This window comes from Bombus pyrosoma, linkage group LG5, assembly GCF_014825855.1.
Source record: "Bombus pyrosoma isolate SC7728 linkage group LG5, ASM1482585v1, whole genome shotgun sequence".
In the NCBI taxonomy this organism is placed as follows: Eukaryota; Metazoa; Arthropoda; class Insecta; order Hymenoptera; family Apidae; genus Bombus; species Bombus pyrosoma.
Window position 1 is genome coordinate 8,321,203 of NC_057774.1, and position 24,765 is coordinate 8,345,967.

Consider the following 24,765-nt stretch of genomic DNA (forward strand, 5'->3'; position numbering starts at 1 on the left):
TACTTTTTTCAATCGGCTGTTTTTCTCAAAGGCACGTGGTATAGTTTCAGCGGTTTTTACGGGTACGTAAAAATATTCATTCCGCGGTTTCATGCGCAACCTGACCATTCGTTTACGATCTGTTTGTTTCATCGAAGCCGGTGGAACTTCCAATCGTTATTGCACAATGTTGCACAATCCCTGCTCGTCCGCATTGCAATAATGGTCCCACATACGTTAACAGGCGGCTCGATAGTGCGGCATTCGCGTGTCGAATAGACTTTCTCCTTCAAGTTCATCCGTCGCGACCGCCATGTTGTTTCTTTTTTCGCGCATCTCTCCTTCCTTTCCCGCCTTCGTGTTCGCGTCAGAATCGCGTTCGTGCTCGTGTCAGAATCGCGCACGCGTGCCTCGAAAGGAACGCGATGAAATGTGGATACGTTGTTGCTCGCCAATTTACAATTCTTTCCAAATTCGAGTCGACTTCCATTTGGCTCGTTCGACTCGAACCGTGCACCACAACGTGAATGAAACACTATTTCGGAGGCCTGCCAAGTGGTGTGTTTATTTTAGACGGTCGCTTTCGAAGCCCCTCGAGGTCCTTTAGACATTAGACTGTTTTCTTCAAACAGAATGCTACATTGTGAGAGGAAACAATGTAATCGAACGTGATCTATCCGACAACGATAGGCAGTAGACACGTTATCCTCTAGTAGATCCGTTCAAAAGCGTATTGTACCATCTTTTAAGCGATTTTCTAAATTTAGGCTCGCTGCTTTCACACGCGGCCCGACCGTTCGTGAATTAAACAGACTCTTTTTTCCCCTCTATGCGGTTAAATACACGCGCTCCTCTTATCGCGACAAGTTTCTAAACAACGAGACAACTCGTATGGTTTTAAGTCTGTCACGATATATGACTTAACTAAGTACACGATTTCAATGTTTCTAGATTTTTGTCAAGCTTTCTACTTAGAGGACATGTGGATCCGAACGCGGTAGCAACTGTTTAATGCCTGGATCTATTTGCTGGTGTAGGACAGAAGATACAGCATTAGTCGAGTATCCGTCTCTTTCAAAATAAATCTAGCAGCTGCTTCAACAAGTCTCGCTTAATGACACCGTCATTTGTTTGATCGTAAACAAAAACAACATATACTTGACAGCGCTAGATAGGTTATGTGTCTATGTTAGGTTATGGTTAGAACCACACTAATCACTGCAAATCCTATATCTTAAACATTGTTACTAGTTTATCGATGAAAAAAGGTTTGCCCCCAAAACATTTTGAGAACAATTTTACGTCGTACAGTATGAAAGAATAAAAGTGGACGATTTTGTAAAAATCTGCAACATGTATGGGGATTACCTGCTGATAAAGCAGTTCCTGTGCGAGGATATTAGCTATGTCGACTGGATCCATGGCGGTGGCTGCCATAGTTCGTGGTATCGGTTAATTCGTTCAGTTATTCGTTTCGTCGTCGATAGAAATAAATAAATAAAATTAATAAAAAATCACGTGAGAGGAGAAGGAAAGGGAGACGTTTTTATAGGAAATACAGGAAGCGGGGTCGAAAGGAAAGTACGAGCGAACTCGTTTTCGTGGAGGGCTAACGAAAAAGAATCTAGGGGCTTAATGTAAGAAAAAAGTAATTTCAGTCGATCGTTCGTTCGTGAGAGATCGTTTGGACGTCGGTGTGCGCCTCCCCTCCCCTCAATCTCTTTCTCCCTCTGTTCTGTTTTACACTCTCGATTCTCCTCCCTCGTACACGCTCTTCTTCTCACTTCTCGAAAGAGTTCGTCACCACTGCGTCCTCCACCGACGCCTCTCTTACACTGAGCCTGCCGATGCCGTTCTGCTCTTCGTGGCCATACGCGACGAGGAAACCTAACCTAAAAATAACCTTCGAATTTCGAGTATGTGCGCTTGACAGAAAGAGACGACGAGAAAGAGAGAGCCAGAAGAGAAAAAGGTGGGAGAGATTTCCGCGCCCTTCTTTAAATTTGCAATATTCTATCGATGAGCTTTCTCGTTATTTCCCGTATGTAGCTAAATAAAAATAACTTTTCAAAAATTCAGAACCGATTAAATTAGATCATTTTATAGATAATTTAATGAAACTATTTTCTAAGAATATTTTTAAAAATTATTTTTCAGCCAAGACTATCAGAACTAACTAAATGATTCGGTTGATATTGGAGTTGCGTACCAAGCTAGAGACCCGGGTTCATATCCTCGTCGTTGGATTTTAATTTTTCCCTTTAAATATCATATTTATGTCCATAGCGTTTTATGACTCGTGAAAGTGTTCGAAGGCAAGCCTTTGATAGTTAAAGCAAGTGTGTAGCCAAAGTTTATGACCGAAGAGATAAGAAAGGGGTGCCTTTACGACTTTCTCCATTGTTCCCCGCTCGCCAACAGTGACATTCTTTCGGAATCGCGTAATGGCCCGAAGTTTCCAACTTAACGCTCCTACCGATTTATCTGTAGCCACCGCGTTCCAAAAGATTTATACTAATGCGACGAAATCTTTACTAACTGCGAAAATATCAAGTATCGACACACGCTATCTTTGAAATCGCTAATGGTCTAAGAAATTTGCATATTCGTTCTAAAAATACAAATCTTCGAATTAACTTCATTTTACGAATAGAATATTATCAGTAACATACATATAGAATTAAAATATTATAGGGTAAAATATACTGATATATTACTGATATATAAAATTAGAATAAGGTGTAATCAGTAATACAAAATTTTATTACTTTGGATACGTTACTAGGTTTGAAGTTAGTTAATGGTGTTACCAACAGACAAGTTAATACTCGCGAGCACGAAACAAATTGAAAACAGCCGTAACACCAAATACCAGCTGATACTTGAGAGCTTATTCGCAGTAGAGCAGTGGCTTTTCCCAGCATCTCCGAAATTCCCAATTGCGCGTCCGCCTGGAGGATCTTAATTAACCCGAGTTCTAAGTTTAAACACCTGTGGAGCGTCGTTTGTCGTCGACGCCGGCCTCCCCGCGATTCGTCGTCTTGGAAAGGGGCCAAGAGGTCTCTTCGTAGAACTCTCGACCCAACCGAGAAACATTCCGATCCCGAAAACTTCGCGAAAATTTCGTACCAGTTCTTTCATCGAACTAATCGATTCCTCGACTTCATAATGTGATCTCCGTTAAGTAAAATTTCCCGGAACCTTACTCGTTAATTTTTACTCGTTATATTGGAATCGGTTGGATGCGATGATAGCGAAACGCATGTTTGGACGATATCATCGTCTATCGCGCGAATCGTTTCCAGGATGTGGCTTCCTTCGTACATCGCTTCGTTAAAGATGCGTACACAGCGCCACCATAGCCGTAGCTTTTTCCTTTAGTTTTCTGAAAATATGTTTGTGCACATGGTCACCTGACAAGCGTCTGGAACTGCATCAACGACGATTACCATGACGATTAAAATGTCGAAATGTGAATATATTCGTCATTTCCGTCGTGTTATTGGTGGTATTTTTCTGTGACGTCGATGAAAATATGGCGATTAGCAGTTACTGTTTACGACAAAGCAAGTCGATTGGTTATTTAAAAGGAGTATTTTAACGCGTCTGTCGTGACCACGCGAGGAGGAGAAGAGAGATGACGATAATTAGAATACGCTACCCGCTACGCGGTAGCGGAAAACCTGTTCTCTTTTGCGTCATTCGGAAATAAACGTGTCCCAACCAGTCACGAAGTGGCTCGTGAACACGAGATGGACATTCAAAACCAGCTTATCTCCGCGACTTGATACGAAAACATGTGTGCTAGCCAGATTTCAATAAACAATCTCCGGTGTTTTATCAGCCAGTAGTGCTCGGAATTTTTAAACACAAAACACCACCATGCAACACTGCCCGCAGTATCTTATTATGTTACCCATAAATAGAGATCATCGTGTAACGAAAACATTTCTCCTAGTTGACTCTTCAAAAGTCGCGTTAAAAACACCGGCATAAAAATATTTATCTTTTGATCTATGAATATAAATATTCTCAGATAATTGAATAACTTGAAAAATAGATTTTTGTCGAGATGAATAAAATTTTTGCAGAAATAAACATTTCCGCGAAATACACCGACCTCTTCGTTATAACCTATTATCCATATTAATCTAACTATAGCAACCCTCCCTGGATACCTCGATGCCTTCCCTTCCGCCCACGCGTCAATTTCAAATTCCAGGAACTGTCAGCATATTTCCCGGCCCCGATAAGAACACGGAGGGCGTCCAATTAACAGGAAACTAGCGGATCTGAACCGTTCGATTGTTCGCCGGAACGACAAATTTGCATCGAACGTTCCGTGAGATCGCCTACCTCATTTCAATACAATTTTACATCAACTAGATGTTTCATCTAGTCAAACTAGACGCGGAACAAATAGGAAACGATTTGATTTTGCGTAAGAAAATCGTGGTCAAAGATTGACTAATCAGAGGTCCATTTGCATCGATTATTACCGACTGACGATATCTTTTCTTAAATGGACATTTTTGATTTACGTAATAACATAGAGAGCGATCTCTGGTATCTGTTCTGAATTCTATTTCGCTTTTTTGTTTCCACGATCAGATGCTGCAGGCCCGTTTACATTGGCTAATTATGCGACGATGAGACCGAAACGCTTTCGCACGTGCCGTCTCAAAACAAAATGAACACGGTGCACAAACGGTCGGGACATAACGGGCGAAGCAACGATTTTTCCACGAAAACCTTTCTGCGGAGGGCATTGAAATGTCAGGCCAAGATCATCGGAGCGCTCAACTCGGCTCCGTGGGCGACTCAAGGACGCGTTCTCGGCCAAACAAATTGCGACGGCGATTCTTCTACGATTGAACAATGTAGTTATCGTTATTTTTTTCCCCGGCTAATTACAGGTTTCGGCGGAAGAACGATTTCTCCGCGTTACGTTTGCTAGTAACGCAATCTAACGATAATTTGTTTAATCTCGTAGTTTCTCTCTATTATTCTCTATGCTATCTGGTAGACGACCAATGAGAGATAAGCACCAACAATACGAAACGGCGCAGATAGAACAAAATACGCGATAGTTCGTATACAACGATACGGATGCAATTATCTAGCTTAATCGAACGTGTAAATAAAATTTGCTACATATATGGTTGAGAATGCGTTCCAATTTCTAATCATGTTTTAATCCCCCTTCGATGGACCAATTGTTACGTGTTTCGCATAATCTATCGTTCGTTATTGCTATGTTGCCGGCGTATGTGCACGGACATGTTTCTTTTTTTTTTTTCTCTCGTTCTGCGTGGCCGTTACGCGACGGTTGCTATTACGTGGTAAATAATAACGCAATTACGTCGTTGGTACGCGGACCGAGAGGCGTTATCGTGGTACGAAACGAAAAAAAAAGGCATGGCAGACTACAGACATGCACGACATGGACACGCGGCCTTGGATAACAAAGGGAATCGTTTTTACTTTTCGAGTCCTTTCTAAATGTTAAAAAAAAAAAAAAAATGAAAAGAAAAAAAGAACACATTACGACACGCTCGATTTAAAAGGCTCCAATTGTTTAAACCGAGTTTAGATTTGAAAGTACGAATTCGAAATGAAATTCAACTTTTGACATTCAAGGACTCATATTCGAATTTAGGAATTCAAGCGCAAGTTCAAATTCCGAAATTCAATCGCAAGTTCAAATTCAGATTCAAATCTAAATTTAACTGGAGTTCAAATGTTGTCGATTCACTTATGCAATGCAAAATATGCAAAATTAGTTTCTCGTTTCACGTTCTCATATAAGGAAACGATATATGAAAAGAAGTGAGAAGAATAATTCCGCGTGGAGGTTAGGAAACTCTTTGCTCCGGGTACTCGTCTCGAATCGCAATCTCCTTTATTCCAATCCTCTTCGGAAACAGAAAACTTAATAGCGGAATAATTTTCTAATCATTTATTCCGTTTGCCTCGCTGTTTTTCATCTACGAGCTCGATAGGGAAACAATAGTAATACTATGCGCAAATTACACGGAATTCTAAAACCAGAAGTTATCTACATACGAATATGCAAGATATAACTTACAAATGTAAGTTTTCCGCTATTGGAACGTAATTCCCATGAATTAACCGAAACAATCCATTTATCGCGTTTCTTTTTTCGTTATAAAAATTATAATACACGACCTTTTATATATATATACACACATACACATACACATTAACAAATGAATAAAATTTAGGCAGGAAAAATTTCAAAAGAGCATCATCTTGCTTTATACGACTACATAAACACATACGTGGCCTAATCAGTGTCGCGAACCCAAACTACATGCTACGTATCCAATTAGTAGCGCGAGAATAACGCAATTACAGATATCAACTTGATCTATTAACCGAGTCGCTCTTTAATCAGAAGTTTCTATAATCACGAAATTAGAAGTACGCGAAGACAAATCAATCGCAATTGGGTCGATTTTAATGCCTGTAAATGTACGATATGATACATTATTAACAGAAATAGATCGTTAAAAATCCTTACATAAACATAATATTATACCCAGGAGATTATCAATACCGGTTACGTCTTTCCTAGTTAACAGATTACAAATTAGATAGAAATTTTCCATGACGAAGAGAACGAGTGGTCGAGGCGTTTAAATTTAACCGAGGCTAATGGAAAGCTCGTGAAAAATCGGACCGTTTGCAGTGAGGAATATATCTCTCCCCCGACAATCCGACACATATAGAAACGTTAGAGGAAGCGGACGCTAAAAAGCGCGATCCGGCGCAAACATCGATGCACCGTCAGCTCTGGACAAAGAACAAAGAATGTAAACACGATAACACGCGGCGATCGACTGCGCGCTCACAACTTTCCCCGTTTGTTACGCTTTTTTACCGTTGTGTGCTATACCATGTAAGTTACATAACGAACAAGTTCATTTTCTATGTTGTAGATTGTAGACACTCGTTGGTTCCTATCGAAAAGATAGGGAAATGGGATGGATATTTTTATAGTGTTACTCGATCGCATAAATATTTGTAAAACATTATAACAGACTCTATACAAATTTTCAAACGACTCGCGCATTTATCTTGGTATTTGTATATTATGGATAAGATCTTGAAATGTTAATACTTGTAATTATATAGTTAGTCGACGTATAACGTATCGCATATAAGATAATATGATATATTAGTACGTTTTAGTAACTTATGTTGCAAATTATTTTACTGATAGAATACAATGGTATAGAGAATAAGACATAAGATTTATTGCAATATATGTACATAGTTTAGCGCGTTATGAAATCTTACGTCGGTTAATTATTATATGAGTACGATCCCATAGAATATCAAGATACGCTCTATCTATAGTAAAATAGCGAAAATAAAATCGCGTGAGACCGTTAAAACAACGTTTACGCGTTATTCGGTAATTACGAAAGGGAAACACGTACGGTATTTCCGGGAACATTATCGACTCGGGACGTCAAGGTTTCGAGTTCGAGTCCCGACTACTAGCCGATTCGTGAAAGCTTACTTATATGTACGTGGGAAGAGGCACGTGCACGAAGCCAACTGTGACGAGTCTAAAGTGCATCGAGCGAAAGAAAACAAAAAGCACAGGCACCGGCTATCAGCCAGGAAACAAGATAACGATGCTATTAGAAAAGAAAATATCCAGCTACCATCCTTTGTTCGATGTCCATAAATACTTGCAATCCGCGATCGGGTCCGCGATTCTTTTTCTTTCGCTTTTTGTCATTTAGCCTCGAGCTCTTATCGCGGAATTCATAATCGTTGCTTGCGTGCATCAACAATAACGTAACATTACGACTGTCACGCTTACAAGACACGCTTAAAAAGTTGACCACTGGTAAACGCACCAAAAATGGCAATGGATTTTTAAAAGCGTGAACTCACCTCGAATCCTCGGCTCCTCGCGACCTCGTGCCTGTTCACGAAATCTATATCGACTATGCGTACTAAAATAACACAGTCGACGTACAGGAACAATATCTCGTTTATAGACAGAACAACGTCGATTATTTTGTGAAATCGATTTCGATCTGAACTCTTGAATTCGAAGAATCGTTACGAGATCGAGGGAATATCAGCGTTCATTGAAATCGTCGAGAGAGAGAGAGAGAGAGAGAAAAAAAGATAACGAGGAAAAAGAGAGACGTACGAAACCGCGCTGAACAACCGCGCGCAACGGCAGTCGTAATGACACTGACAGTGCTTCTACTGCTTCTGTCATCGCGCTATCACCACATGGTCGCCCGGTCGGGCTCGGCCTCGCAGCTTCGGCTATCTTCGGATGTGCTCGACTCTTTTCTCGAGAGGATACGCCAGTAACACAAGTGCACGTGAAACACCCGAAGGAGAGATGAGAGAATCCTCGTGGATAAAAACACAGAAAAAGAGACTACAGCCACACGAGGGAAGAGGTTGCATTAGCCGGGATAAGAGATGACTTCATTCCGGCCACCGAAACGCGATCGAGAAATGGTTCTCTCTCAAACACGGGGAGAAATCGCAGAAATCTTTCAATCACGCTAAGCCATCGTGTTCCAAGGTTTTTTTTGAGGGGGGAATTTCGGGGAAGTGTAGCCGTTCAGGAATACTTGGCATTTCCGAGTACCTCGCGAGAGTAAAATTTCAGCGCGACAGCTAGAGTTCGATTGTCGGAACCGTATCTTGCGTAACACAGGTTTCTCTTTACTTTAGTTTGGTTTAGTTTCTCAATATTAAAATATATATGTATATCTATGTATATAATTATCATAAATCGAATAAAATTGGCATCAATAGATAAAAAATAGATATATGTAATAATATGCTGTGTAATATTTATGCGACAGGACTAAAACGTTTTAGACGTATTAAACATCAAAGTATATTAAACCATATCGCGAGAGACATATCAACAACGCTCGTCGTTATCGAAAGCGGAAATCTCGCGGGATTTTTCCGAACGGCATAAAAGGAACGCGAATGGCTATCGCTTTCAAGTCACGTGGCCCCTTTCATCATGCTAGGAAAAGACTCGATCGATCGACATCGATAGACTACGCGAACGATCCACGGGATTTACATAAATGCATCAAGTACATACGCGCATGTATTAACAGCGTCCGCAGACATCTGATTACTAAATAGGCGCCGACTGCGTATGAGTCACGAGGATTCGATAGCACAAGTCACAGAATCATCGTACCAGGAAAATCGAAATCGAGCACGTGTCGTTGCGTCATACTCGAGGACCTCTTCCGGTTCAAAACGCCACTTCTACGAATTATTCCATGAATATAGAACATCGTCGGCTCGATTTTTATCGGCTCCTGGGACCGTTATTTTTCGTCGATACTTTCCATCGCCTTGAAAGTCCCGCTCGAAAGACACGTGACGCGATCGCATTCCGAGAAGTTTTACCGAAACAGAAATATCATTTTTCTTCCTCGTATCTATATAGTTGAGCAAGTAAACGTTTTCACTAAACTTCACTGGAGTATACTAAATATGCTAGAATCGTGTTTAACTTCGTGTTCTACATGAGAAAGAGGGGATTATTCATTTCCAAGATCGGTTTCTTAAGTCGGTTATCTTGTTGGTGGAAGCCTGTGGATGGCTTCCGTATGGTAAACCGTTCCTGTGGTAAATCTTCCTCTAGGGACTCAGTGGTGTTTTCATAAAGAACTGTGACGATAACGACCGAAATTATTATTATTATGAAACGGAATATAACTAAAATTATATATAATTTAATTAAAAGCATATAATTAAAATTATATATAATTTAATCAAAAGCATATAATTAAAATTATACATAATTTAATTAAAAGCATATAATTAAAATTACATATAATTTAATTAAAAGCATATAATTAAAATATATTAACTCATGTCGTCAGCGTTGCTTTAATTTAATATTTGATACTAACGTATAATGTTTGATAATTATGAAAGAATTTCAGGAATTTATATAATATTCTGTTTCGTACTTCCATAGACCCGCTTATCACACACCCAAATTTAACATACCCAAATCACTATAATTTTGTAAAGTTTAGTGAAATTGAAGTATTTAGTACATTCTGATAAACTGTTTTCTTTTCGATCACGTAAAAGTTTCCTTTACATCTGAAATTTACATAACAAACATTGTATAGACTATAATTTTAGACAAGAAATAAGTTAAATCTAATTGTTCTATCTTTTCTTTATTCCACAGTACGAAGCCGATAAAATTCGAATAATTTCCTGTCCTAAAATCAACGTTTAAGGTACAACGATGTAATGATCTAATGTACTCGCGACTTAATTAATAGCCCAATGATCCATAAAATTTGCTAACTTTTCATCAAGCGTATACAGATAGGTGCGCACGTAGAAAAATGTAAAATGCAAAAGTCAAGCCATAAAGCTGCATACTCTTCTTTCGCGTCTCATTTAAGTCCGGCCCGACGTAGCCAGTCTCTCTTCAGACAGCATCTAGGGCTCTTAATTGAAGTCTGGCCTTTCCTGAGTCTCGATTAACGATTACCATTGAGAACAGTGCTTCGTTGTTGGTCGCACGCCGCCTTTTCCACGAGTAACGCGCACCCTTTACAATCGTTTCTCAAACAAACACGCTTGAATCTACGTTTGAAACAATTCATTATGCGAGAACACACGAAGGGACTTAGGATTATATTTCTTAGGTTCTTTCGTTATAACGGGGAGATATTATAGAGATTTATAGAATTACGTTTGCTGGGTGCTTCAGTTTAAGATTACGTTAGAGATGTATAAAATCATATTTTCTATAAATATTTTGTTAAAATTATATTACAGATTTATAGAGTTGTATTTTCTAGATTCTATGGCTAGAATTATATTAGAATTATATTCTTACGCAAATGACCCAATGGATGCAACACGAGTTAACTAGAAGTTCGAATATAACGAACAGAACGTTTTTATTATTAAAAGAACCTGGTAAATCGAAAGCCTGAATAATCGACGTTTTACCGTATCCAGAACACGAAGAATCCACGCGACGTTCCTTCCGCATGCCCTTGACAAACACCATGTATCACATTCGTTATACGGCACAAAGTACTTGGACTGGTCTGTCAGTAGTCGATAAAACGACGTAGATAAGAACAAAGTGCTCTGACTGACTGTTTTTAGCACCGCACTCCGGACAAAGCCGAAGAATGAGAAGCAAGAAGCGATGCGATGGTGGTCCCTCAAGAGCGTGCTTTACGTTCAGAGGTGAACGACACGACGGAGAACGGGCTTTCCCGGGGTAATTTTGGAAATTCCCTGCACGTCACGGCCCTGTCCTTATTCGTGCTCGCGTTCGCATGATATCGTACTAGTTTTATCGCGGTAATGAGAATCGCTTTTACGGATGTGCTTCATATAGGTCAGTTCTATCGTTAATAAAGCTGCTATAGAACGTTCATTTGGTGTGTTTCGTTTTTCTGTATTTCAATTGTGAAACTGGATGATAAGAAGGGTTACATTGTTTAAAAAAACCAAAACGACAGATCTTTAACCTCTTAAGAGAGTTCGTTGAATTATAGAAAAACGCGTCGAAATGGAACACCTGTATATAGATATTCAATTCTTTTTTTTAGCCATACTGCGTATTATTTTGTAAAATTAACTTTGTGAAATTATATCGAAATATAATTGTCGGGGAAAGATACTTTTATCTTTTCACGATTACCAAAATTGTACCTCCGGAAGTGGACCGTGTCCTTTCAGAAGATATGCAAGCTATGGAAGATAACCTCAAAATTCTAACTCGTAGTTTCGTACTTATAACTGGACATTACATATACAAAATCTTAAAAAGCTATGTAATACTGTACAAGTGAAATTTTATATCATTATTTGACAAATATGGATGAATAATATTACAAAGGCAATACTGGAAAAGTTAAAATTCTTCTTCCGAAAAAAAAGATCTGTTATTGTCGTACCATTTTATCGTTGTCATACGAAATTATTTATCGTTGACCTTTTATAAATTTCTTCAATTAAATATAGATTCTTTTTTCTAAATCTTTAACAGTACAATAATCGTGAAACGATTTGTCACGGGATAAAAGCATCTAAAAGGATTAAGCCCCATTCTCAATGTGTAAATGTTAATGTCGTCTTTATCCGGCAATCATGTAATCGATCTCTCGTGACGCAAAACAACGATACTTGCGAAACTGACGATTCATCCTCGAGGATGTTTAATCGCCTACTTTTCGCCAAGAACGATCCATTAACTTGAATTCATCGGTACATAATTGCTACTTTCTACGCAAAACTTGCCATTCCGTTAAAAATCTTAGCGAAATATCAAATTCGCTCACATTTCTGCTTGACTTTCGCGGAATTTTCTAATGTTTATCATCTAGGTTCAAATTTCCCAAGAATCGCTGATTCAGCGACGAGACAAGGCTCTCCAATGTTCTTATTACAATGGCTGGTATAGTTGTTAAATCCAAGTACAACATTTTGAATGATTTAGCAGAAAAGTGGCTCGTGATCACGCGAGGAATAGCTCGATAATTGCAAGGCTGCTCGCCTGTAATGCACCGTACTCGAGCCTGTATTAATTCAATGTTCAAATAGTAAGAACTGCATTATTAGATCAAAACTTTAATTTGCGCGATAACGCTCGATAACGAAATTAAATAAATAAAAGAATGTTCGATATTCGAAGGTATACGCGAATTAAGAAAACAAGAAAAGTAGCAAGCGAAATAAGCAACTTTTACAATTACACTAAAATCGCAGAAAGTCAAAGTAAAAGAACTGATTAAAGATAAAGCCATGCCTACAATAGCTACCATTATCCCTCGGGAATTGCAATTTTTCTCTCCCTGGAGATAAAAGAAGGGAAAAAAGAAGAAGATTAAGCAACTTCATCTGTACTCCTCCTTCACCATCTTCCTAAACTACTTACACAAAATGGCTACCCTTTTACCGCGCTAATTCGCCTGCCGCGTTTACATGTACACAAAGCTAAAGAACGGTCAGCGGGATAATGTTACGTGCGCGCGCGCGCGTCGTAAGGACGTTAAGGACGAAGGACGGAGAGTACGAGGAGGTCGGCAACGCGATCGTAAGGGGGGAAAAAAGGAACACGGGCGTAAAAGAAAACGCTCCGAGGGCAGAACGGTCCGTGAATTCCTGACCAGTGACGCAATCGTTCAGGCATTTCCGACTGGTTGCACTTCGGCGTTCTCCGATGAGAATACCTACATAATCGCGCGCATAATGTCGGGCTACGTGTGGACCTCCACACGCACCTCTTTCCCCATCCCTATCTTTCATCCTTTTAAACCGTTCCACTTTCCTCGGTTCATACTATTTCAACGACCTTCTCACGCGACACCGCGTTTTTCCACGCGAACAAAGAACGAGCTAATTAGTTTTAATGGGTTTCGTTGCGGTTTGGTCCGTTTGGCAGATTCTTCGATATAGAAATGTAGCTCCTTTCATTTCGTAATTTCGCTGAGTCATACTGACTACAGGAATTTTATTTGGATTTGGAATTAACAATTTTGTACGGTGAGTTGTGTCATGGGTTTGGATAATTCGCAAGTTCTGTGAATTTATAATTTATGATCCAAGTCTCGTACGGTTGATCGAAATTCGTGCAATTTATAAATTGTTTGAACATCTCGCTTAACGGGAAAGTTCCACTTCGCTCTATAATTAAATAAACGACGACCCATTAAAGAAACCTTCTTATATAAACAACTAACTAACAGTAAAAAATTAAACTTCCGTTTTATCTAAGAAGACAAGCATTCACCCAAACAACCAAGCTCACACCATTCAGACCGCAATGTTTAACTCCAAAACACATTAGGCCATAATGAACTACTCGGTATAGTACCGCATTTAAAGGCACCCACGTCCTTTTTGTCCACGTCCAGCAAGACTTCGGACCGTCACGGTCATAATAGTTTCACGAAATTGGATACACTCTCGTCCCACGTATCAGCAGAGACCCAAAAGGGCTCGCTGGGTTCCATGACCTTTTAAACGAGACAGCGCCTTTTATAGGGGCGAGCATCACCCTGTGAATAGGTAGACCGCTTTATCATACCATCAGATGGGAAGAAGACGAAGTCTTTTTGAATTATAACCAGCGTACGAAGCTTAGAGGCCGCCCTGATTCCTTCGTTTACCCCGAGCATCACGAAGAATGCAGCTGTGAATAAGAAGACTTCGTTTCTTCTTTTATGCCAGCAAATCAATTTCAGAAAGAGTCACACGACAGATGGGTGCATACGATACGTATCTACGCGCGTTCTTTTTCATGTAATACGTATCTACACTGGCACACGAAAGTATTTGAACACCTAGCATAGGAACCTTTTGTGAGCATATTGTACGTGCTATAGGAAACATTATGAAATTTCGTTACAACTGCAACAAGACACGACTGCCATTAAACTGGGAAGATTTGTACAAATTCATATTCTCCGGAATGTATTCATAGAAATAGAAGCTTGGTAGAAAATTGGTGTACCTACTGAATTATATAGAAATTATATTCAATTATTATTTATAGTTATATTTCATAACTAAATTATATATTACTATACTATTATAAAAAGCAGCATACTTTGGATATTTTATGTATTATTTCACACTATGAGCATTCTTCCTACCTCCACAATTTCAAATTCTAAATTTGAAACCAATCTGAAACTCTATGTAGAAATCGCAAATATGTACTTATCGGAAACTCGTATATACGTATTTAGTAAAAGATTAATATAAAGTAAGAATAGCATTCTTTGGTCAAATTGAATGTCGAGGCTTATTAACATAACGGATAACCGGCTGTTTAAACACTTTCGATAAATATCTTGCATTACCGGATTGATTACAAACTTTATCAATGCAATCACGATAGTCGAGCCTCGTAATAGCACCAATGAAATTTCTAAACGTTTCGTATAACACACGTGATACATACGTTCATAAAAGATCTCTAGAAGAGTTCCATTATAATATCTTTTGTGAGCCTATGCGTTCGTCGCGCGACAAAAACGACTCCGATGGGTATGTTAAATATTTTACGGAACAGACGGGTCTTGATGTGGAAACAATGGACTATGAACGTAAATCTTTGAATCTTTTCGGCGATAGGACGATACGGTGCCAGTTCCTCGAAGAACAAACTGAATAGGGTTTGAAACTGGAGGAATATTAAATCGAGTGACTAAGGTGGACTTTGTCACGATGTTTGGAATAGGAAAATAAGATAATGTAACGGTATTATTAAACGCGAAGCTTCTTCCTTCATACACGTCCACGAATGAGACGCGGATCGCGCAGAAGTTGAACCGATGCGCCCCGTATATTAAAATACAGAGAAACGACATGGAAGTAAACCAAAATACAGCGGTGTAAATTTTTAAAAATCGCGTATGAACCTATTTCTATTACCACAACATGTCCCTGACGAACAATTGCCGATAGAAATTCCAAACGAAACTTCTCCTAATTACGAAAAAAATGACTGCAAAAATTCTTTGCAGAAAGATCTCTTCAAAATAGAAGATTCAAACTAAAATTCCATCGCAATTATGAGATTCTAAAAATCGACGTTGATCACCCGAAACATTTCTGCACTTTAGTCAGCTAATGCTCCCACTCGTTAATCATCGTGCGTCAGAGGAAAAAGAAAACCGTTGGCGTGCGATGTAAAAAAGAAAACAGATATAAAACGTAAGAAACATCGAAATCGCCTCTAATCTATCGAAGATTTCGCAATCGAGGGGAAAAACCCGGGACAGGTAGATGGACGTCGAAGGTGGAGACGTTGAAATCGAAGAGATCCCCCATCCATTCGAGGCATTCTCAAGGGGAAAGTGTTAACGTATTGACGTCACTCATACGCAAGATATCTTTCCGTGGAATCGACCTCCTTTCGAGGTCGACTACACCGGATTACCGTCTCGCTATCCACGTGAACAAAAAAGTAATAAAAAAAAAAAGAAAAAGAAAAAAGGAGGAAAAAAAAAAGATAATAAAAATCCACGATCATAGTATCGTGGAAATCACACGAAGCCTACGAAGTTCGAGTTTCTAAGGCAGGTTCGAGCAATTTGCTTCTACAATACGCTGGATCTCTGTTGCGAAATCACGTTTTTGCTCGGCGCATTAAACGCGGTTTCGCAATGCAGACATTTCTTCCACGCGATTTCTTTTATCTGTTAATTTGAGCGAGGAAAAGAATCTGTCGATGGTTTTGTAATAATACAGCGGATTTGTTACGAATCTCTCTTCTTTTCCGACTCAGTAGACCGCGTATGTTTGCGTACCTTTGTAACATAATGATTGCAAATATATTTAGAGCAATGCAGTCCAAGTGGAGTTTCGTGTTTCTCACAAACCGATTCACGTCGGGTATTTTACATATTTGTTTTATGACATATACGTTCTAGAAATGTTTACACCTTTAAATTTTCTATAAATCTGGAAACACACGCACTTACTGATCAGATTCGTATAATAGAAATCGAAATTCTAAGTAAATGACTCGAATGCTTAAAAAGCTATTAACCGCTTGTTCGTACTAAATCAGCCGTACAAGTTATTTTGAGCGAACTCGATTTCAACTAGATTACATCTCATAACTGCATCGATGTTAAAACCAAACGATACCGGATTTCATCTGCCTGGTATTATTGTAGAGCGCAGTTGAATAATAATTCTCGGTAGCGCCGAGAGGTTGAACAACGAAACAGAAAAAGATAAAGGAAAGAAACGGAGAATATGGTTAGAATCGAGGCGACAGAAACGTAGCCATATCACGTATTTACGAGAAATCGCATCTCTAAACGTTTTTCCTGGTACCGGATGATGTCTTGCGGGAGCGATGCAGCATAATCGACATGTTTACGAGGCGTCGCGAATAATAATGGAGGGCGATCTCGCGTGTCGCGGCACTGGGAGCCAGGCACGCGACACGTGCGCGGATTTTCATTCATAAATCGCTGGTTAAACTACGCGAGACCCCGATGACTCATCTCCGCGTATACGCGTCGCGGAACTGAGGTAAGCCGTCCGAAAATAAAAACCGACAACTTCCGCTTTTTGCGCATTTTCATGCAAATCCCTGTATGGGCGTTGCTTCGTCTCTTAATGAACGCCTCGACGATCGTCAGACTTCCTTTTTCTTCTTCTCCGTAATAGCCGATCAACGAAGAAAAAATGCAGAACGCTGTAGGAATATAGTCGTTTAATCCACTTTTCCTTTCCTCTTGTTCTGTTTCACGTTACATTAAGTAGCTCTTATTTAACATTAACCGAGTTTCAATTCCTATTGTTGAAACTTCGTTTTATTGCCAATCAGATATACATTATAGGTTGTGCGAAACAGAAAATCTATCTTCGCCGCTGAAATACAGCGCAAACGATGTTCCAGACGCAGCTTCGGTGATTTTGTTTACGAATAACCATCATCTGCCATTCGCCAATATTCCTACTGATAATGGAGACTATTTGTTAAAAACGTGTTAAGGAATTTTTAGACTGAAACCACTGTACAACGAATTAAAATTTATTTAAGCCAAACGACTTGAACGAAGTACATTCAATCATTTTCTTATCGGTAAGGGAATCCAAATTTTATCCGAAAGAAATTACAAAAAAAGAAATAATAGTCGTGAAGAGATAAGTGTTATCTTTTCATAGTACTCGACATATATATATAGCTTTCTCTGTGATAATGCCTAGATAACGTATCGTGTGTATATGACAAAGAACTACAACGCTGAGAACGAACGTCTTAGTTGCGAGGCTAAGAGACAGGATGACACCTCTTGCCTTATGACCCGTTTATATTGCTCTCGCTAAACTTAACCCTGCCTTCGTTTAACTAAACCCTCTAATTGGTGGGTTAACGAGCGTTAACTCCGTGCTTCCTGTCAGATTTAACTGTTTTCCTTCGGTATCATGTGCACAAAGAATGCTAAAATTTTATCGATGGGGACGAGGCTTTTCTTCCAAGACAGTCCACTTAGGTTCAATGACACAATCGAATAGATGTAATAGGTTTGGGAGAAAGAGTCAGAATTGTATACGCGATACAATGGTATTCTGTGCGAATTTCTAAATTATTGTGTAGGTATCTGAATGAATATGTTAATTATCCTAATGGGTGTTTCCTTTGTAATTTATTTAATGCAATGTGTTAATGCAATGTGCAAAAGAATAATGTGTTGTCTAAAAAAGATCGTTCGAAACCTTATTGTGGTATAAGAAAAGGTATGCCGAACGTCTCCTTAAAGTTATTTTTGGCTAATAGTCTAGGCACGTTTCCTAGGGTCGGGTAAAGGATCCAGACGTACCTCAAATACACTTCAAATAATTGCCCGTAATAAATGCTTTTCGTTTATTATCTAAATGAGAATCTCACGACCTATACCAATGTTTGGAATTTATTTTTCCTAATTTTTCCTAATTTTACTAATAATTATTAGACTGAAATCAAATTTTTCCTAAATAACATTTTTTAAATAAACGATACATATTTTAACGATACTTTATTAGAAATCAAAATCCCTCAAAATCTAAAGATAGGGAATATTTTCATTGCCAAACATGTAGTTGAATAATTAATTTTTTACTTTACTACTTTGAAAAATAAAACAAAAAATTTAGGCAAAAGTGAAACAAATATTATACATATATTCTGAGAATAAATGAGAAATATTTTCGAGTAATCGATAAATAATTTCTTTTGAAAAACAAAAATTATAGGTACGTGTATTCTGAGAAGCGAAAGTTTCTTAGTAACCTAAAAATTCTACAGGTGAGACGATCAAGCGTTTTAGGGGATAACGACGCTTCTTAGAAATTTTGAGCAAAACGTCACTATCAGCACGCCCACAGTTATCGGATTAATTTTGCACTAACATCGTACAACGCTGTCCACTTCCGTACTTAATTTTTAATTATCATTTCGTTTCTACCTTCGATGTTTAAATTTTGCTTCCTACAATAGTAAACAAGAGAGAATTCTTGTTTTTTTTGTTCGAAAAAGAAAATTCACAATACAACACTCAATGTGTTAAACAAATAATGACAATAAATTTCTTCTAACAATAACGAAGGTAAAATTACTACTTTGTGAATGGCATCTAAGTTCAGGGATAACTCTAGTTCGACAAAATCGATTGACCTTTGACCGTGACATTTGACTAAACGTACACACAATAGATGTACGTACTGCCATAAGACATATTCAAGTGTTTCCCACGTTTTATTTATATGAAACGTTTCTAATTATAACAATAGTATTTACTAGAATTTTACTAGAGATATAAAACAAACGAGAAAAGCAGATTTTTTTTAGGAATTGGTTTAAATTAGGAAGATTGAAATAGAAAATGATGTTAGCAAGTAAATGCTATAATAACGTAAAACCAAGTACAATTTCAAGACCATCAGGCTAAATACAATACAAATGCCATAATAAATACTTTTTACAGTCACTGTATATATATCGAATACTGGAAAAAAGAGATTAAGACGGAATTTCGAATCATGATATTATTCTTATTGTTAGCAATTGTGACACTTTCATTCTGATACATAGATAGCGACCTTTGAAATGTATCGCTCTTCTACCAAATCAATGATTCAATCTTGTATACAAATAACAAAACATCTATAAAAAAAAATAAATTCTTAATATAAAATAATTTTTCTCACCGTAAATGCATCTAATTTGTTGGACTGCCACGGGTCAGATAGGTTAGAATTCGGCGGATACATGGAAAACATGGTGTAATTGTGATCTTCGATAATGGTATCGTCATAGCCTACGCTCGGTACACGTTGCGTCATCTGTGAGCGCGTTTCGCTTTCAAAACTTCACCACGGAAAAAAAAGGAAGAGTCGCCGGTTCCGACTCTAAAGAAGTTACACCTCTACAAGAAGTATGCGTTTAACGTGAGGCAAGAACACTAACTAATGGTCACCTTCTTTCTGTTCACCGATATCACGTTCTGTTCAAAGTACCACTAAACGTTTGTTGAAGAATGACACGTACGAACGCTCGCCGGTTGTCTTTTCGTCACTGTCACGTACAAGTTCAATCGCGCAATACCGAATTTGCTATGTATTAAAACCTAGTGGCGCGTGTTGCTTACGTATCTCAACTGAGCCCGCCAATGTAGCTTGGAAACTATATAGAAAGAGAGCCGCTCGACCCCCCACCAATCAACGTCGAGCAACCACCGCGTGACGTCATCGCCATCTTGATTGCTGATTCGCGCGATAGCGCACGACCAATCAACGTGTTCGTCTACACCGAGGCTTCCTATCGCGACGATTTCCACGGAATCAGGGAACGCACCACTGAGAACTAGAACCCCTTTTCCAGGTAATTACGTGAGCTCGTTAACTTGCATAATTTCGAGAAACGAATAGTCGAACAGAAAGATTTTTGTCTCACTTAATGGCTTACATTCTTACATTGCATACCCTGCCTTATGTTTATCGCATGTATTAAGACAGCTTAAAGTAGTATTTCAAAATGTCTTAACAAGTTGCTGCGTTACGATATTTCGAGCGGCCCGTGCATGCGCGTTGAACTACATTTAATTGTATAATAGATTTAAAATATTGAAACGTTTGAAAGTAGTGATACTTTAATGTAACATATTTATCTTTTTATCCTTAATTATATGTCAAAAATGCGTATAAATGTATCGTATGCGTGCATCCGTTTCCCTATATAACATACTTTTTATAGAAATACCTGAGTAACATGTATATATTACCATTACAAAGATGAGCCATAATCTGCACTACGAATCAGACATAACAAGGTAACGAGTTGATACATTAGTAAACAAGATACGCGCATAAATAGTTAAAAACGATAATTACCGCAGTTTTCTCACTTTCAGAAACGACATTGCGAAGAATATGCGAAGTGTAACAGCTCGACACAATGTATGACAGCGGTGGAAATATGTCAAGGAATTACTCAGGGGGGATTTGCTCTGTAACTATATTGTAAGTACAACAAGCTCAAGGCTCGACTTTTCGCAGTTGCTATTTCTCCTTGTTTTTACACGTTTAACATATTACGACGTAATATACCAATTTCGTATCCCAAATACATGGTTTTATTATAGTTCCAGATTCGAAGATCGCAGAATAACAAAAATTGGTAAACTTATCGCGACGTTGAGTGGTCGTCACTTATGCGAGATCGTTTGTCACACGTGCTACTTCGTTTCTTACTATTTCGGTACCGGGAATTCCCTCGTGCATGCACGGTTCTTTGTTCTTATTTCGATATACGTATATTCGCCACAAACACACGTACAACGAACTCGGCTCATACTCCGTCAGTTCGGAGCAACGTTCAACGTACGTGTGAACGCACTTTGTACACGAATTAAAAAGAGAAAAGAGTAGTAGTACACGTGGCCAGAGCTACCGTGTGCAAGATGCATGGGAAAAAGGCCATAAAAATTATCGTAAAAACATGCCGCGTTAGAGCTAGACGCTCATAAAATTTTATTATTGCTGTGTCCTTTTTCTTTTTGGAAATTTATCTAATAAACTTAGACTCTTTTCTTTTATGTTATCTTATACGAATCACAACTTGAAAAATGTTATTTCTAAAATATTTATTTAATAAAAAAGGAAAAATGAAAATCTTCTTCTAGAACGCAACTAAAGGTCCAGTTTTATCTTTTCGAAACTTGTTACATTCTCCATTACAGATGTTAAAAAAATAAAACAATAGTCAGTTTTAAAATAAGAATAAATGGTTACCAGTCTTCACGTGTTTCGTAACATTTCTGCAAATTCCGTGTATAAATAAGAATGCTATTGATATTGTCGTTCGATTAAGTATGTCTCGAGCTAAGCTCCAAGAAGCAGACATTGTGATTTATAATCATGTATCGCACCTTTAAAAAGTAGTATCACGTGCGACAGTTTAACAGGGCGAAAGTTACCCTCTGACCAGCTTAGGACGTAAAACCTTTATCGGTTCCTTAAGGCGTATAGACGGTAAATACAAATCCTAATAGATTTATGATCCTGCTTTGCTGAAAAGTTTTCCAGGCAAAGGCGCACTGTGTCAACAAAGTATGATTCATAGACATTCATAGTTCGAGGTAAACAGAAAATAAAAAAAAAATGAATTTAAGATCATTTTTTTATGTGGTCTTCACAACACATTAAACCTACCTAATTGGAATCTATATATTTTCATTCATTTTTAATTTTTCAATTACACAAGCTTCTGATTAGAACACAACCCGGTTAACAGACTAAAGGCGATTCCTCGATGAATCGTGTCAATCACGTAGTAAGAAGAATCGATGACCTCGCTTACGGCAACGTTTACCATCGACGACACAAAGGAGTAGAAAACCGAAGATCGACGTCGCGAATGGATCGCGGCTTTGTTCTCCCGGCGAACAAAGAGACATTTTAATGAGCACGCGGCCGAAGCAGCGGGGTTAATCGAATGTTTGTAGGTAAACCAAAAGATCGGCGCAAGCTGCACGCGTGGCATAACAATAGTCGCCGAAAATCATACGAGGGAAAGGCGGAAGCCTTGATCGGCCTTTGTATGGGGAAAACTCGTTGTACTCAAAACACAAGACAACGACGGTATTTTGAATATTTAAGGGAACAAAGAGGAATAGGCAATCAGAAACACCGCCATGAATCAGTCGATTCTTCGTCTTCTTCTTCTTCTTATATACGTGTCAAAGGATCCGCATGCTTTTACTCTAGCCACGGATAAAACACGAACGCCGAGCATTCTCTATCGGGAATAAAAGGAGATACAATGGACGGAGGAAACACCAGGAAACAAGATTATGCCTTCGTGACTTTGCTGCCGATCAAATGCTTACCGATTCCCGCGCATCACGTTCCACCGACTAATCGAAAGCTTTGAGTTCTAAGAATACTTGGATGCGTTCGTAGCAGATAATCCTTTGGACGAGGCTGTGTTTCACCGTTTTATGGCTTCTTTTGAAGGAAATTTTAGTCGACGGCTGCCATGTTGCGACTTTAGTTGTCGATAAACAATTCTTCAAAGAAAATTGGAAAATCTTCCATTATGAAGTAAATATTTAAAAATAAAAGCCTAATATGTAGACAAAGATTACGTATACAGACAATGATACGGTGACAGTGTTCTACTAGCTGAACTTATCTAGGCCATTGACAGATATCTAAATCTACTATCCGAAAAATGGTCGCCGCCCATGGGCTAGCCTGACAAATCTAACCTTCTTTGATCTCGAACAATACCTAACAGCGAGGAATAAAAGATAAATCCTACGAGCCCTGATTAAAACACGAGTTTCTCTCGTCTTAATCACAATACCCTATAAATTGTGCAGATTTTTTTTCTCCTATCTAATATTTCAACATGGCCGCCATGTATGTCGACCCCTTACGGAACAACGCAGGAAGCCTTTTTCCCCGAACTCAGTAAACGGAATTATATTTCATACGTTGTAGCGCAAAGTTTCCTCGGTAGAGCTCGCAAATGTCTCTCCGGAATGACTATTTGCATTTTATCGGTCGATTTCACCGTCTGAACCCTATCGCTAATGGCGACAGAGATAATTAGGTGACAACAGCTGGCAGCTCGGTCGGCTATCTGTTCATAATATTAATGCTGCGCAATATACACTACGATCTATAGTTGTTCTTTTACATGTGTTTGGGATCGACGTTCACGTGTTTGTGCATGTCGATGCAGTAGCGCGTGTTTTTAAATGACCGCGCGCTATCACAACCCGAGCGTGTACGGGTTTCTTTATAAAACAGCTGTTGGGGACAACAGAAGCCATGCCAGTGGAAATGCTAGATCAATACCATCGTCTGCCACAGAATTTATACGTAGGGTGAAACGGGAACTGGACGAGGGCGCGCGTCCAACCCTCGACGAAAGTCAGGGCCATGGAATATACTACGATCTTTTTATTTAAGGATTATATCGTTTCGCCACCTTGCATTATTATATATATATTTTTCCTTGCATTATACCTTGCTTTTCTTGTTTACATGAATGTTTTATATAACATGGAAAACGCGCGTAATTTTTATACGCGCCTCTATTGCCAAGAGTGACGCAAGGGAAAGAAAATGGAAATTAACGTAATCGTTCGTGCCTATAAAAGTATTCTACGTCAATGTATTCGTACTGTTTCGCGCTGGAACCTGTTTTTCTCGGCGTAGAGTAAGAATTAGTCGATCTAGTTAATTTTATGTTTAGCTAAAAACACAAGTTTTTTTTTTATAAAAGAATTAACACTGCTTCGTTATGGTGATATGTAATATTATGATGATATTTGTAATTTTTGGACTGAAATAGTGCGAAAATTACTTTATTCTATAATTGTGACTTCTTTAAAATAACTACATATCAATAGAAAAGAAAAAAGGCTATGATTTTGTTAAGACAAACAATTCAGTTACGCTCCCGTATTGCAATAGCAGCCATTCATTTGTAGAGATCAGTGAATGGACGACAATATATAAGACAACATTTCATTGGCTAATTCTATAGTAACTCGGAAGTTTATTGGCGATACTTACACACGTAGCGTGTGCCTTAAATGGATACCTAGCCAGCTGGGAGAAGAACGAAAGCTGTTTATCTGAATATGCACATCTTGCTGAATGGACAAAAAAATTGCTATTATTGTCGTGTACGAATATCATTTGTGTTCTATTTACGAGACGATTCTTATCGCTATTGTA

General features: G+C 38.6%; 1 protein-coding gene and 1 long non-coding RNA gene across 4 annotated transcripts in view; one reads left to right on the plus strand and one right to left on the minus strand.

Moving 5' to 3' along the window:
* Positions 1–24,765, minus strand: part of LOC122567601 (transcription factor kayak) — a 34,778-nt gene that overhangs the window by 8,889 nt on the left and 1,124 nt on the right. Inside the window, exon 1 of one of the 3 annotated variants that reach the window (XM_043726337.1) lies at positions 19,723–20,064. The exons of 1 other annotated variant lie outside the window; for it this stretch is intronic. In XM_043726337.1, coding sequence (XP_043582272.1) covers positions 19,723–19,857 — 135 coding nt within the window. In that variant the 5' untranslated portion in view covers positions 19,858–20,064. Of the gene's footprint in view, positions 1–1,347; positions 1,825–19,722; positions 20,065–24,765 lie in introns of those variants that run through there. One more of the 3 variants, XM_043726339.1, reaches the window with a different exon arrangement.
* Positions 20,264–23,147, plus strand: LOC122567616. Its single transcript, XR_006316839.1, has 4 exons — positions 20,264–20,395; positions 20,768–20,843; positions 20,925–21,033; positions 21,156–23,147. It is a non-coding gene; the product is annotated as an uncharacterized LOC122567616 (long non-coding RNA).